At 41.9% G+C, this 14,521-nt stretch overlaps 1 protein-coding gene across 2 annotated transcripts in view; it reads left to right on the top strand.

The window, feature by feature from the left end:
• The window catches only part of FLNB (filamin B), a 195,577-nt gene that overhangs the window by 177,362 nt on the left and 3,694 nt on the right, over positions 1–14,521 (top strand). For both annotated transcript variants that reach the window (XM_069736664.1, XM_069736663.1), the window contains 9 exons: positions 333–536; positions 627–779; positions 1,397–1,519; positions 4,042–4,308; positions 4,440–4,577; positions 5,221–5,336; positions 8,941–9,073; positions 9,211–9,387; positions 13,308–13,526. In XM_069736664.1, the coding sequence (XP_069592765.1) occupies positions 333–536; positions 627–779; positions 1,397–1,519; positions 4,042–4,308; positions 4,440–4,577; positions 5,221–5,336; positions 8,941–9,073; positions 9,211–9,387; positions 13,308–13,526 (1,530 nt within the window). The remainder of the gene's footprint in view (positions 1–332; positions 537–626; positions 780–1,396; positions 1,520–4,041; positions 4,309–4,439; positions 4,578–5,220; positions 5,337–8,940; positions 9,074–9,210; positions 9,388–13,307; positions 13,527–14,521) is intronic.

Raw genomic sequence — 14,521 nt, 5'->3', positions numbered from 1 at the left:
GTTTCTCCTTGAAACCTTCTTCTTTGATGGTCGGTAATATGGAGCTTTCTTCGTCGTGGTCCTGGTCTCTACACTGTTTAAACCTTGGAGAAATTACCATTTGGATCCCTCCCTGGACCCATTAAATGACTAGTATGCGCCTCTTAATAATGATCCCTTTGCTTGAGAAGTAAAACTGCCAAATGTATGCAAGGCGTAGAGGAAAGTCATTGGGTCCTTGACCATTTTCCCGTATGGTACCTAGATAATTCCGATGAAGGACAGAGAAAATACCAACTTTGTATTCTGTAACAAATAATGTTATAATATTCTGATATATATATTTTTTTCAGGTATCTCTTTTATCCCTCGGGAGGTAGGAGAACATTTGGTCAGCATCAAGAAGAATGGCCGCCATGTGCCCAACAGCCCTATATCCATCATGGTTTATCAATCTGAGATAGGAGATGCCAGCAAGGTGAAAGTTTTTGGACCTGGGTTGACAGATGGGCGTACCTATGAGATGTCAGATTTTGTTGTAGACACAAGAGAAGCAGGTTAGTACTCGATCTGTGATGCTACCTAAAATACGGTTTTGTTTTTTTTTAAAGGGTGTTAATCGTTTGTTTTCATGTAATTACTCTCAGGTTATGGTGGACTCTCATTAGCAGTCGAAGGACCCAGCAAAGTTGATATACAAACTGAAGATTTGGAAGATGGCACCTGCCAGGTGTCTTATTGCCCAACAGAGCCAGGAATTTACATCATATCAATCAAATTTGCAGATGAACATGTCCCGGGTAAGACCGACCAGGCCTTGTGAACCTAAACTTGTGGACCTAAAACCATGACGTGACTTCATTAATTTCAAGCTGCACTGTTGATTCTCCATAGATGGAGAATAAATCTCCAAAAATCTGTGGGTGAAAAATTGAATGTGCATAGTCCTCTTTAACTGCTTTTTGTTGAAAAATAGACTTACAGGGATTCTGTAGGAATAACGATGCCCATTCTTCTGATTTGTGGGGTAACATGACAAATTGCTGCATCCATACAAAATGCTGCATCCATACAATATGGGACATTATGGCATTTCAAGCTGATTGTAGGGGGTCTCAAAGGTTGAATCCCCACCAATCTTTAAGAAAGACCATCTTAAAAGCCTGGATGTCTTCCACTGGGGTGCGAGGGGCTGGATGTCCTTCACCGGGGGTCGAGGGACTGGATTTCCTACACTGGGGGCAACAGGCCGGATGTCCTACATCGGGGCAATGGAGTTGAATGAAAAATGTAATTCCAATGATTAACATGTGTGTCCCAACACTTTTCTCCGTATAGTGTTAAATGATATTTAGCATAATTATATTGCTTGCCTTTGTTTTTTTAAATTGTTTATTTTTTTTTAATATGTTTTCAGGAAGCCCTTACACAGCCAAAGTAACTGGAGAAGGAAGAGTGAAGGAGAGCATAACACGGCGGAGAAAGGCACCGTCTGTTGCCACAGTGGGGGGCATCTGTGAGCTTAACCTAAAAATACCAGGTAGGAGATTACCCATTAATCTGCAGCTTCTCCTTTTACTTGTCAAATATTTTCAATGATCTGATTTACGGAATTACAAGTGCAAACTCATGTCAAGCAATAATCTAGCCAGAGCCATGCTTCCAAAAGGATTAGTGCACTGCAGCCAGTTTACATACAGTAACCCGAGTCCTCAGGATTTCTCAACATGGCAATTATTTTTTACGTCACGTTGTGCTTTTTTTTTTCTAAAAAAGTGATGTATGGATGATACAGGATTGGTTTGGCGGGAGCCATTATTAGACGGGGGTCCAACAACAAGAAAAATTGTGGCAGGCTCCAAGAAACAATGCCTTCCATAGTAGAGTGCTGCAGGGACCTCACGCGGCTTCATGCAACCTGTGCTTTGCAAGGACTAAAACGCACACTTGCAAACTTTTAGGTAACTTTCAGGCCCCCGTACACATTAAATAAATGCCAGACGTGCCCACCAATATTTGCGGAAGTACCCGACCATCTGATGTGGGTGAGATGGCTCCCGACTCTCACCTGACAGGTGATTCTGATCCTTCTGATTTCATGGCAGATGAGCCGCTGGTAGAGGAGTCTTCATTCTTCTGCGCTCCTGACATCACTCTATACATTTGCGATTTGTATGCCATCTTGTTCTAATGTGTCCTATACTTTTATAGTTACTTGGTTCCTATTGGCATTGTCACGAGAGGACAGAAGCCGACTCGTCAGTCTACTCCCTGTACTCCGCTGACCAGGGCAGCTAAGGCGCTCGGGCCGGAGGAGGGTGTGTGGTGTATAATATTGAGCATGGCTAGGAATTTAGCTTGTTGACTAGCTGGACAAACCGCATGCCGGGGGGGGGGGGGGGGGAAATATTGTTAAACGTCTATTTTTCTCCAAAATGATTTATCCCCTATTATTCTGATAACTTGCTGACAACTAGGTATCGGACCGCTGGAACCCCCAATGATTCCATAGCCCTATCCTTATGGCGCTTTCACATTGTGGTCTGTGTCCCCATCGGGCATCCCCCACAAAATGGTGACCGGACATATATGGCTACATGGCCAATAGACTGTAATGGTGACAGCAGAGTGAACGTGCGCTCAGACGTGCGCTTTTTTCGGGAGTGTACACCTACAGGAGGCGGACACTCAGACGTAGTAGAATGCGTGCGAATGGCTGACTCCCGTAGGAGTACACTCCCGAAAAAGGTGCTCGGTAGTGAGAACGTTCGCTATGCCACCACCATTGTAGTCTATGGCCCCTTTGCCTCATACGTCCGGACCCCTTTTTGTGGGGGATTTAGAATGTATGCCCCGAAAGGGACACAGAACGCAATGTGAGAGCACCTTTAGGGAACCAGAGGTACAGATTTTATTTGCCTCCATTAATTGCCAATTGGACTGCCGGATAAAGCCAAGTACAGGCAGGGTTTGGCATTTTCAGCAGTCCAATAAAGAATGTATAAAGTGGAACTTGCACACCTCCGCAGTCCTGTTCTTGAGGTTCCAGAACCCCGGTTTCAGGATCGTTGGACTTACCAGTGGTCAAACCCTAATGATCAGCATGTTATCCCCACTCCTATGGAAAGGTGATAACTTTGTTTTGGGGAATGACTCTTTAATATCATGCAAAAATAATAATGCTGCATGCACTACTCTTATGTTTTTGAGGTCAGATTTGCCCATTAAACTGTGAATGGTTCATTAAGAAATGGTTCTCATGGACAATGATTTATATGAATAAATACTATAACTAACTTAAAGCAAATCAAAATAATAAAAAATTTAAACAAAAATATAATGTGTGCGTGTGTATGTATATATATATATATATATATATATATATATATATATATATATATATATATATATATATATATATATATATATATAAATAAAATAAAAAAATGTATAACTATGTAAAAACAAAAATACTAAGATTTATTTTTCATTGATATGTATGCATTTTACATATGTTAGGAAATAATTCACGTAGATTCAAGCTATCTCCAGATTTTGCCTCGCTATTCTTATGCCTGTCTGCTCTTACAAAAAACTTTGTACACTGGTGCTGTGAAACCATTGCTCAGATCTGCATTGAAGTCTCTGTCTGGCCTAAAATACCATAGAATATTTTTCTGTATAAAGTAATGACCCCATGACCTGAAAGCAGACAGACCCCATTCCAGCCAAATGGGTTCAATTGGGTGCCACTGGGTTTGATTTTCGAGACGGAGCCAGTACTTCTTTTCTAATCCCGGACAACGCCTTTAAGGTTACAATAGAATTTTCAGTAATATAGACATGTAAAAATATCGTCTACCGTCTACGTTCAACCTTTCAAGTACAAGCCACTGAAGCATGAAGCATGCGGGCTGCGCGCAGGATAATTCTCCATCTGCCCAGTATTGTACGCTATGGTCTGCTGGTTTGCTGATTGCATCCATTTTCTGTGCTCCGACAGTGCGGGTAATATTATTCCTGGTGACATGACAGTAAGTCATCTCCACTTGTTCTTCCTAGATATCGATATGCGAGAACTGTCTGCTGAAGTCACCAGTCCCTCGGGAAGAACAGATGATGCCGAAATCGTTGACCTTGGCCACAACACCTGTTGCGTGCGCTTCATACCCCAAGAGATGGGAGTGCACACAGTGAGCGTAAAGTACAGAGGGGAGCACGTACCGGGAAGTCCTTTCCAGTTTACAGTGGGACCACTGGGAGAAGGAGGAGCCGAGAAAGTCAAGGCCGGAGGTCCTGGTCTAGAGAGGGCAGAAGCTGGAATTCCAGGTAGGAATCATAACCAGCAATGGTATCCGGATTATCCACCATTAATGGGATATTTCAAAGGGTAAAGTCATCATATGGGATGAACTAGATTGAATAACTTAGTTGGACACTGCTCTCTTGCATCTCGGTAGCTGAATTCAGCATATGGACACGGGAAGCAGGTGCCGGTGGACTTTCCATAGCTGTCGAAGGGCCAAGCAAAGCTGAGATTTCCTTTGAGGACCGAAAGGATGGATCCTGTGGGGTTTCCTATGTTGTTCAAGAGCCCGGTATGTTTTTTTCATAACCAAATACTGTGATGCATGAGCTAAATACCGTACATCTATATAGTTTAGATTGCTGTTCACACTTTGACTAGTCATCAGGGTTTGACTAGTCAGAATTACCTTCAGTGGAGGTTTTCCCCCTTTTCTGGGAAGACTTTTTACAAGATTTTGGAGGTGTCTGTAGGAGTTTTTACCCATTCATCCAGACAGGCATTTGTGAGGTCAGATGCTCATGTTGAGGTCCTTACTCTACGCGGTCGTTCATGTTCCTCCACTCCAAACTCTTCCCAACCATATCTGTATGGACCTTGCGCACTGGGCACAGTCATGGGGAACAGAAAAGGCCCATCCTCACAAAGTTGGAAGCCATAATTGTCCACAATGTCTTGTGCTGAAGCATTATGTTTTCACTTCACCATAACTAAATGGCAGAGTGTTGGTGACTTTTCTGCCCTCTGCATTTTAGCACTGGGTGGATGACCCCGCTCTGTAATACTACGGGGTCTCCATTTTGTGGCTGAGTTGCCACTGTTCCTTTTACTTCTCAATAACCTCACTCGTAGTTGATGGAGGAAGATTTAGGAGAGAAAGGGAGTAATGCGTAGGCTAATATGGAGAATAATCATCCCGTTTTCCCTTGTTTCAGGTGACTATGAAGTGATCATCAAGTTCAACGATGAACATATCCCACAGAGCCCATTCATGGTTCCGATCATCGCGCCCTCTGATGACGCCCGCCGGCTCACTGTCTCAAGTCTTCAGGTGAGGCACAAGGAAACATCTCTTCTGGCTGCCACCTAGTGACCCATTAAGTCCTTGTTCTCCAGTCTAGCAGAGAAGGATGAGTGTGACTAAATTATGGTGTATCTCATATCGTACAGCTAGAACAAAGACGTATTACCCCTAGCTAACAATCCGATATTAACTCTTAGCTCCCACGGCCTTCTGAAAGTAGTAATGGTTGGGTGTTGACTCCTTCTTATTTTAAGGTCCTCACATAGACATCAAATGGGCCAACATTTATCTGGCAGAGGCAAAAAGTGTCCTCTCATCCCCTAGCTGGCCAACACCTTTTCTTTAAGTTTCTTGTTGTATCCAAACGTGATAGAATGTGATATCCTTATCGGCCATGAGTCTCCTGACCCAAATATATATACACACAACACACACAATACACACAACCTCATATATGCTTGTGCGTGTTAGTCACGTGAAACCTTGCTTATAATGGAGTCCATTGGGTTTCACTTCATGTTGCAGTGTTTTTCCCATCCAATATGGCCGAAAATGCAAGACGTCCTCAAATGCAAGTGTGAACAGATCCTCAAACTCATTGTTTTTTTGTTTGTGTCCACACTTTCTCTCTCCCCCAGGGCTATTCACAGGGTCATTAATTGGTCACGGTGGCATTATGGTGTCTTTCTTGTGTTTCATTTAAAGACCTTTGACAGGATTTCGCTCTACGATGGATGCGGTTACCTGCTAAAGAGAGAGCCCAAATGTGATTATGTTGTCACATCTGCACAGAGGAATCCCTGTGCAGCGCTGCAAAGCTCCGTCCCTCTTTAGCATTTAGCTAGAAACTGACGGTTTGTTGAGAAGTCCCTGCTATCTGGGGACTTCCGATATCTTTATTACCTGTTCCACCTTTCTTCCTCTATCGGCAATTGATCAAAGAAGCTGCACCTAAAAAGACATTGCTTTATGTTCCACAGATGGCGCCACCACTGGCCTTTATTATTCAATAAATAAGGCTAAGCTGCAATACCGGTGGGCAGTAGTGGCGCTGCTTCTAAGAAAACAAAAAAAAGCATTGACTAGCTATGTGCAACTTTAAGTATAAGAAAACGACATCCTTAGAGGGCTTTTCCAGTTTCAGGAATCCATTGTCCCCTGACTGCTTTAAGTGCTTTATTCCCACCGAGTCTCCACCCCTGATCCCGATGTCAGTTGTTGTCTCCTGCGCCAATATCCTGTTGACACCGCTGCTGAGGGCTTCCCAAAAGTGGACAATTCCTTAAAAAATTTGTTTTAGTAAAATAGTCAAAATATTGAAAAATATAATAATTGTAATAATGGAAGCAAAACTCCCCTTACCGATCCCCTACCGCTCCCGTTCCAATTCTTCCCAGCTCCTTATCCAAAGTGTATTTTGTAGTCTGAATGGACGATCATGCAACTGCTGCAGCCAATCATGGGACGCGTCACCGCTTCTGCCAGGGATTGACTGCAGCGGTCACATGTCTATTGCGAGACTACTAATGGGGAACCTAGGGGTCAACAAGGATTGAGGAGAGGAGTACAGTACAACATTTATTATTTTACACCGGTCTGAGCAGCTTTGCTGAAGACATAGCTGCACGTCTCCTATGCAAAATTACTGAACTGGAAGCCGTTTCCTTGGGAACATCATGCTTGACATGCCTAAAGATAGTCGGTTATGTAAGAATTTTTCTTCACGATTTGTTTAAAGGAGTATTTCGGATTTCATAAATCCATGTTATTTTCTGGAAAATTAAAAAAAAAAATAATAATAATTTTCAAAATATTTTAAATATTTTGTTGTATAAATTCCTCTTTGCTTTAAAGATCTCTGCTTTCTGTCTTTTCACTGTCTCCTGGTTAGAAGACACTCAGATGTGTTCTGTATGGAGCGCGCAGAGATCATACTCGCCGGGAGGGATTGTTACGGCGCACATGTTGGATTACAATACCCCTTTAATAATTTAAAGACTCATGACGGACATGAGGAGCATCTTCATCATGTTGATCTCGCTGGGGCTGTGCTCTTGGCCCAACTGCAGGGATCCATTTTTTTTCCCAATCCTGGCAGATGAACCTCTTTAGATGTTGCAGTCAATAATCCAGGTGCTTTTCACGTTTTTAAACATGGCTGACATGCCTTAAATAAAGTTTTTTTTTGATAATTTTATCGCCAGGTTTGGAGTTCCTCCTTAAATCCCTTTTCTTCGTAAGCCTGAAAAAAGTCTCCTCCCCAAATAAATAAAATAAATAAATCTTTTTTTTTTTTTTCTAAAATATTTTGCAGTTCGTTTATTATTTCTACAGCATGGTGAAAAAAATAAATGCATAAATAAATAAATTGGAGACATAATTTTATTGTTCATGAATTATTTCTTCAGCATGATGCAAAAACTAAAATAAAGTAAATTAATTAGAGACATTAGTCAGTGAATTCTATGTACCCTGGAATGGTGCCAATCAATACTGCAACTCCTTATTGCAGAAAATTAGACCCTCGACAACCACAAACGAGAAATAAAAAATAAATAAAAATAATGGGTCTATGACTGGGTAAAAAGTTAGCGTTTAAAACACTTAGTGAGATGTTTTTTTCACGTGTGATAATTCTAAATCCTACAAAAAATGTCAATAAATGCTGTTGCTCTGTTATTTTTACTGCACAGTAAACATCTGAAAAAAAATGCAAGCAAAAGAAAATCTTTTTTTTTTTTTTTTTTTTTTTTTTTGCATTTCCTGCCAAATAATTAAATAATTGTAACAATTAATAGGATATAGGGACCCCAAAGTAGTGCCATTACAAAATGGAAATCTTCTGGGAAATGCTGTAAATTCGCCCTCATATTGACCCATTATCTACCAATGTCATTTTTTTGGGACGCCTAATCTTTAGCTTCTAGCAACTTAAGATTTTATAATTTTTATAATTAGGTCCAATTTTTTTGTGTTGTGTTTGTAAAATGAATGTTTACAAAATAGGAAAAATTTTTTTGCAAATTATGTTTCTGATTCATTAGGACCCAAATCATTAAAAATCTGTCATTCAAAAAAAAAAAATAAGAAAATTGCTAATTTGGCAAGTAATGGGTTAATACACCTATCCATATGTAGAGCCTTTGGCTCTTTGGTTTGCACAAAGCGTGGAGGCTATCCTTTCTTCCTAGGACAGGCAATCATTTTCCAAATGACAGCAACCACTCACATCTTCTCAAAAGAATTGCTGAATTGATCCAGTAGTATAAAAGTTAAAAAAAAAAATGGAAACTGCTGAAAAGAAATATCCAAGCAACATGTTTCAGGCCTACATGGTCATTTGTCAAGGACAATGTAGGTCTGAAACATGTTGCCTGTGAGCGCAGCGGATATTTCTTTTCTACCTTTTTTATTTTTGTGCTGTTGTGTTCAACCATTTTTTTGTGCCTTTTTTTTATTCTACTGGATCCATAAAGCAATTATTTTAAAAAGATTTGAGTGCCGGCTAACATTTGGACTGTCAAATGTGGCATTGAGCTATTGTTTCGTTCAGTAATGTTGTATAACCTTCACATTAAATTTAAAATGTTTTAAGTTTTGTTAGATCTCTAATATGGATTGCAATTTTCAGGAGTCTGGTCTGAAGGTCAATCAGCCGGTGTCATTCGCCATCAGACTAAATGGTGCTAAGGGCAAGATTGATGCCAAGGTGCATAGTCCTTCAGGAGCTGTGGAGGAATGCCATGTTTCGGAGCTGGAACCAGGTGAGGACATATTGGTAAAAATTTGTAAAGAAGAATTCACATAATTTGTGAATATTTGCAAGATCTGTCATTGGGGGTTAGAGCTTCCCTTAAAAGACCCGTGTCCACCACAACATTGTATATTTTGTTTTCTGCAGACAAGTATGCAGTGCGTTTCATTCCCCGGGAGAACGGCATACACACTATTGATGTGAAGTTTAATGGAAGCCATGTTCCTGGCAGCCCCTTCAAGGTGAGGGTAGGAGAACCAGGACAGGAGGGTGATCCAGCTCTTGTGACGGCTTATGGTGCTGGACTGGAGAAAGGTGTTACAGGTAGGAGTGCTATAAGCAAGTTATCACACATCAATCTAAAGTCTTCTACTGCCAAACAGTCAGCAATTTTATATTTAAAATGAATACAATTGGTGTCGTAAGTAGGTGTAGAGTTTTACACTCTTAATCTGGCCATACCCCAAATTTAGGCAGGTAGAAGAACTAATGTGGTTTGCTTATCATGTCATACATTTTTGTCAATGCACTGATGCAACTGTGGGGATCAGAAAGAACGTCAAGCCTGGTGGTTTCACCTCTTAGATGTGGCAGCCAATATTGACAATGATGCCTAAGTTGTTCAAAAGAATAGGGGCTTCCTTGGTTGACCCTGCAAGGTGATTGAAGGGTATACATGGGTTACTAATATGGCAGCCATGGACAAACTAAAAACCCCAGATCTGTCACCAGTATGTGGCAGAAATTTAATCTCCTCTGTCCTCCTCAAATAAGCTTTGTTTGCACCCTTAGACAGTGTATCCTCTCTTGGGGAAACTACAATAGGTACAAGGAGTCCAAGAAAATCTCTAGGCCTTTAAAATGGAGCCTGGATTTGTACTCTCCCATGACTCACTATCTTCACAGATTTGTGAGGCTTCTTGCATCTGATCTGGGAAATTTCACTGTATGTAAACAGTAGTGCGAGTCTCAGAAAAACCCTTTATACTCAGTTATTTCCTCTTTTAGTAGATTAGCCATTGAGAAGCAGCCATGTCCTCTTCTTTTTATTAACTCTTTAGAAGTTGCTGTATCGTTCTCTTTTGTATGGGTTGTATAATACATGGGAAATGATGTTACTGTCACATTTTTTTGCTTCTCTTTTAAACTCCCATATTTTCCCTTACTACTCTGATGACAGTAGGGTTGGGTATGTTGACGTGTTTCTGCACTTTTCATTAGATTCTATTTCTATTCTCTGTCCTTTTCACAATGCTCATCATGTAAATGTAGTTAGATATCAGTTCTGAGCAGACGGCACGGCTTTCTGGCTGAGGAGAGATGTGTTGACAGTTTGATGGTCTGGAAATGATGCAGTCCCCATGATGCTGTCGGCCTGTGCAGCTCTGATAAGCCACGCAGGGTATTCTGTGCAGGGTTTTGTTCTCCTGTCCTTCGGCTATGCCAGCTCATTATTACAAAGCAGATGTTCCCTATTCATACATTCCATTAAAAATGAACCATTGTGTCTGTGATGAGTCCACCTCGCAGAACAATACTTCAGATAATGTTGCGTTACAGATCTGAAAAAGATAAATAAATATAAAATATATATATATATATATATATATATATATATATATATATAATTTTTACCATGTGTATAGGTTTTATGTAGAAATTTCACAATTACGGTTTGCTTAAAGGGGTCATCTTACTAAGACAATGGGGCATATAGGCATCAAAAGGACTCTCCCGCATAAGCTATAAGGAAGAGCTGTAAATAATCTATATACACAATTGTCTAAGGGGTACTTCCATCTGTCTGTCCTTCTGTCACGGTTATTCGTTCGCTGATTGGTCTTGGCAGCTGCCTGTCATGGCTGCCGCGACCAATCAGCGAAGGCCACAGTCCGATTAGTCCCTCCCCTACACTCACTGCCCGGTGCCCGCTCCGTAATCCCCACCGCTTACACACGGTTAATGGCAGCGGTAACGGCCCGCGGTGTAACGCGCTCCGTTACCGCTGCTATTAACCCTGTGTGTCTCAAATATTTACTATAAATAGGTCAAGTTAAAAATAATTTAAAAAAAAAAAAAACTGCTATACTCACCCTCCGCCGCCTTTCCCGCTCCTCGCCACGCTCCCGGGACCGCTCCATTGCAAGCGGCAGCTTCCGGTCCCGTCCCAGGGCTGGTGTGCGGCAAGGACCTGCCGTGACGTCACGGTCATTTGACCGCGACGTCATCATAGGTCCTGCTCACACCAGCCCTGGGACCGCAAGCTGCCGCTTGCAATGGAGCGGTCCCGGGAACGTGGCGAGGAGCGGCAAAGGTGGCGGATGGTAAGTATAGCAGGACTTCAACGGGCTATAGGTGAGTATATGTTTATTTTTTTTTTTTAAGTCTCTATACTAAGTGGCTCTGTGCTGGGCAATATACTACGTGACTGGGCAATATACCGTACTACGTGGGCTGTGCTATATACTATGTGGCTGGGCAATACGTGACTGGGCAATATACTACGTGGCTGGGCAATATACTACGTGGGCTGTGCTATATACTATGTGGCTGGGCAATACGTGACTGGGCAATATACTACGTGGGCTGTGCTATATACTATGTGGCTGGGCAATACGTGACTGGGCAATATACTACGTGACTGGGCAATATACTACGTGGGCTGTGCTATATACTATGTGGCTGGGCAATACGTGACTGGGCAATATACTAAGTGGGCTGTGCTATATACTATGTGGCTGGGCAATACGTGACTGGGCAATATACTACGTGGCTGGGCAATATACTACGTGGCTGGGCAATATACTACGTGGCTGGGCAATATACTACGTGGCTGGGCAATATACTACGTGGCTGGGCAATATACTACGTGGACATGCATATTCTAGAATACCCGATGCGTTAGAATCGGGCCACCATCTAGTAGCTTATATTTTCGAAGACCCATCCTGCCAATGTATCACATGGGTGCCCACTGCCACATCATGGCTCAGCAGCATGTTCCCGGACATTGATAGCTAATTTCTGATATATCAATGGTATATACCTTTTACTGTAGTCAGTGACATAGCATAGATTTCCAGTGCTCTGTAAGGAAAGTAATGCCCCTTGAGAGCCCCACTAAAACTGTTCCCCACTAAAACTATGCCCCCTGAGCGCCCCACTAAAACTATGCCCCCTGAGCGCCCCACTAAAACTATGCCCCCTGAGCGCCCCACTAAAACTATGCCCCCTGAGCGCTCCACTAAAACAGACTATGCACCAAGTGTCCACCTTAAAAAATAATGCCAAATTTGATTCACCCCCTTCAAAAAAAATAGTTTATGCTCCCCTAATTTGGGTGACAGTCTTTCCCTGTACACAGAGTGGGTTGGCACAGAATTCACAATGCAGTGACGTCATTACGCAGCCTGGTCCTACAGGCTGGAGAGTGGTGGACTCCATGGTTCTTTGCCGTTTTCCACAGGATACGGCTGTATCATTGTCATGTTGATGCTGAACTAGTTTAAAGTATCACTTACCCGGAGATCAAGGACACTTGGATAGATGTCCACACGCGCACTGCTCTGGATTTTTGCATTAGTGACTTCATTTCTTAGGGATAGAACATTTCAAAAGATAGAATTTGTACCCCTAAGAAAATTGCACTCAGGGCAATCGCCGCTATGGGCCTCCATCCCTACTTTACACCAGAGGTGTCAAACTGCATTCCTCGAGGGCCGCAAACAGGTCATGTTTTCAGGATTTCCTTGTATTGCACAGGTGATAATTTAATCACCTGCACAGAATGATTCCAGCACCTTGTGCAATACAAGGAAATCCTGAAAACATGACCTGTTTGCGGCCCTCGAGGAATGCAGTTTGACACCTCTGCTCTACACCACTGGTGTGAGTGCACCATTACAGACTATCACCAATACATGGACAGTCTTGACCTATACAGCATCTGTATTGTATTGACGACCTCTCTAAACCGGTAATGAACAGCAGTCCTGGACCACCTACATGCCGGCTACCAGCGGCACCCTACTGACCCCATTTACTCCTGGGATTCATCAGGTTTCCATCATGGGCCCCAGCATTTTACTGTAAAAATTAGCACCAAATGATCTGATATTTTTGTTCAGATCTTTAGTTGAGGCCCTGAATTCTGATAATTTTGGTGTAGGACTTCATCCTTCACCAGAATATCATCTGTTCAGTGTGAAGTCTACTAATAATATTAACGCATCTTTTCTTGGCAGGTAAACAGTCTGAATTCACAATCAACACCACTAAAGCAGGACCTGGGGCGCTGTCTGTCACCATCGAAGGTCCCTCAAAGGTGACCATGGAATGTAAGGAGTGTCCAGAAGGATACAGAGTGCTGTATACCCCAATGGCACCAGGAAATTACACCATTGGGGTGAAATATGGAGGCCCCAATCACATCCTCGGCAGTCCATTCAAAGCGAAAGTTACAGGTGATTAGATGGTTGTGTCCTGGCTTATATATTCTGATCCCGAACTTAGTGATTTTCGTTATGCCTGTGGTTATATCAAGAGAGTAAATCCAATATTAAATCAGGAAGAAACAATGAATAATAATGGTGCATCCTTGGGAATAACCAAAGTGACATTATGGCCTCTCTATATTCAAACTGAGAATGTGGGTGAGAAGTCTACTGTACATGTGGATTAGATTGTACCCAACACATACCTAAAAAGGATCTGTCACTTGCTGTAAATCTGTATTTTTTTACCTGGTGTGGATGCCTATGTTCTCCTGAATCTCGCATAGTTTTTATTTCATTCCTGCGCCTCTGCATCCCTGAGATATGGCCTATTCTCTAGATATGGCCTTGGTTTTGGTTTTTTTGGTTTTTTGTGTTGATGCTGCATATTCTGTTTGCAGCATTTTTGCTCTTTCTCATTACTTTGTGCAGGTGAAAAAAAGAGCGTAAATGCTGAAAGAATTCACATGCTGCAGGTTTTTAAATTTACTCAGAAAAATAAAACCCATCGTGTGCAGGAGATTTCTAAAATGTCATAACTTTGGCTCGTACGGTAAAATGCATAAAAAAATGCTGCATACGAACATACGGTAGTTCAAGTACTGTACCATAATAGAGTTTGTTTTTTCTTCTTCTTCTATCAGATTACTTTACAGAAAAAAATCTTTTCGTGCAAGATAATCTGAGAGACTTCAGCTCGGAAGTCTGTAGAATTGTTCAGAGTTCTCTGGCCAAAAATGCAAAAACTGGGCTTTTTGGCTGCAGAAAAGAAAATGCTGCGTGTGAACATAGCCATAGGCTGGTTAAAAATGTGCTCGAAAATTCTGTAATGGAGCTATAAATAAATTTGTTATTCAGGTCCTTCTTCACCCCCTTTATGGCATGAAGGGAAGGAGGTGCAAAGTGTGTCACTCCGGGAAGGTAATCCAGAACAAGGATCGGTGTTGTATAAAATGTTGATACGT

The sequence above is a fragment of the Ranitomeya imitator genome, chromosome 8 (assembly GCF_032444005.1).
Source record: "Ranitomeya imitator isolate aRanImi1 chromosome 8, aRanImi1.pri, whole genome shotgun sequence".
In the NCBI taxonomy this organism is placed as follows: Eukaryota; Metazoa; Chordata; class Amphibia; order Anura; family Dendrobatidae; genus Ranitomeya; species Ranitomeya imitator.
Note: the sequence above shows the minus strand (reverse complement) of the source record. Positions and strands in the feature narration are given on the sequence as shown.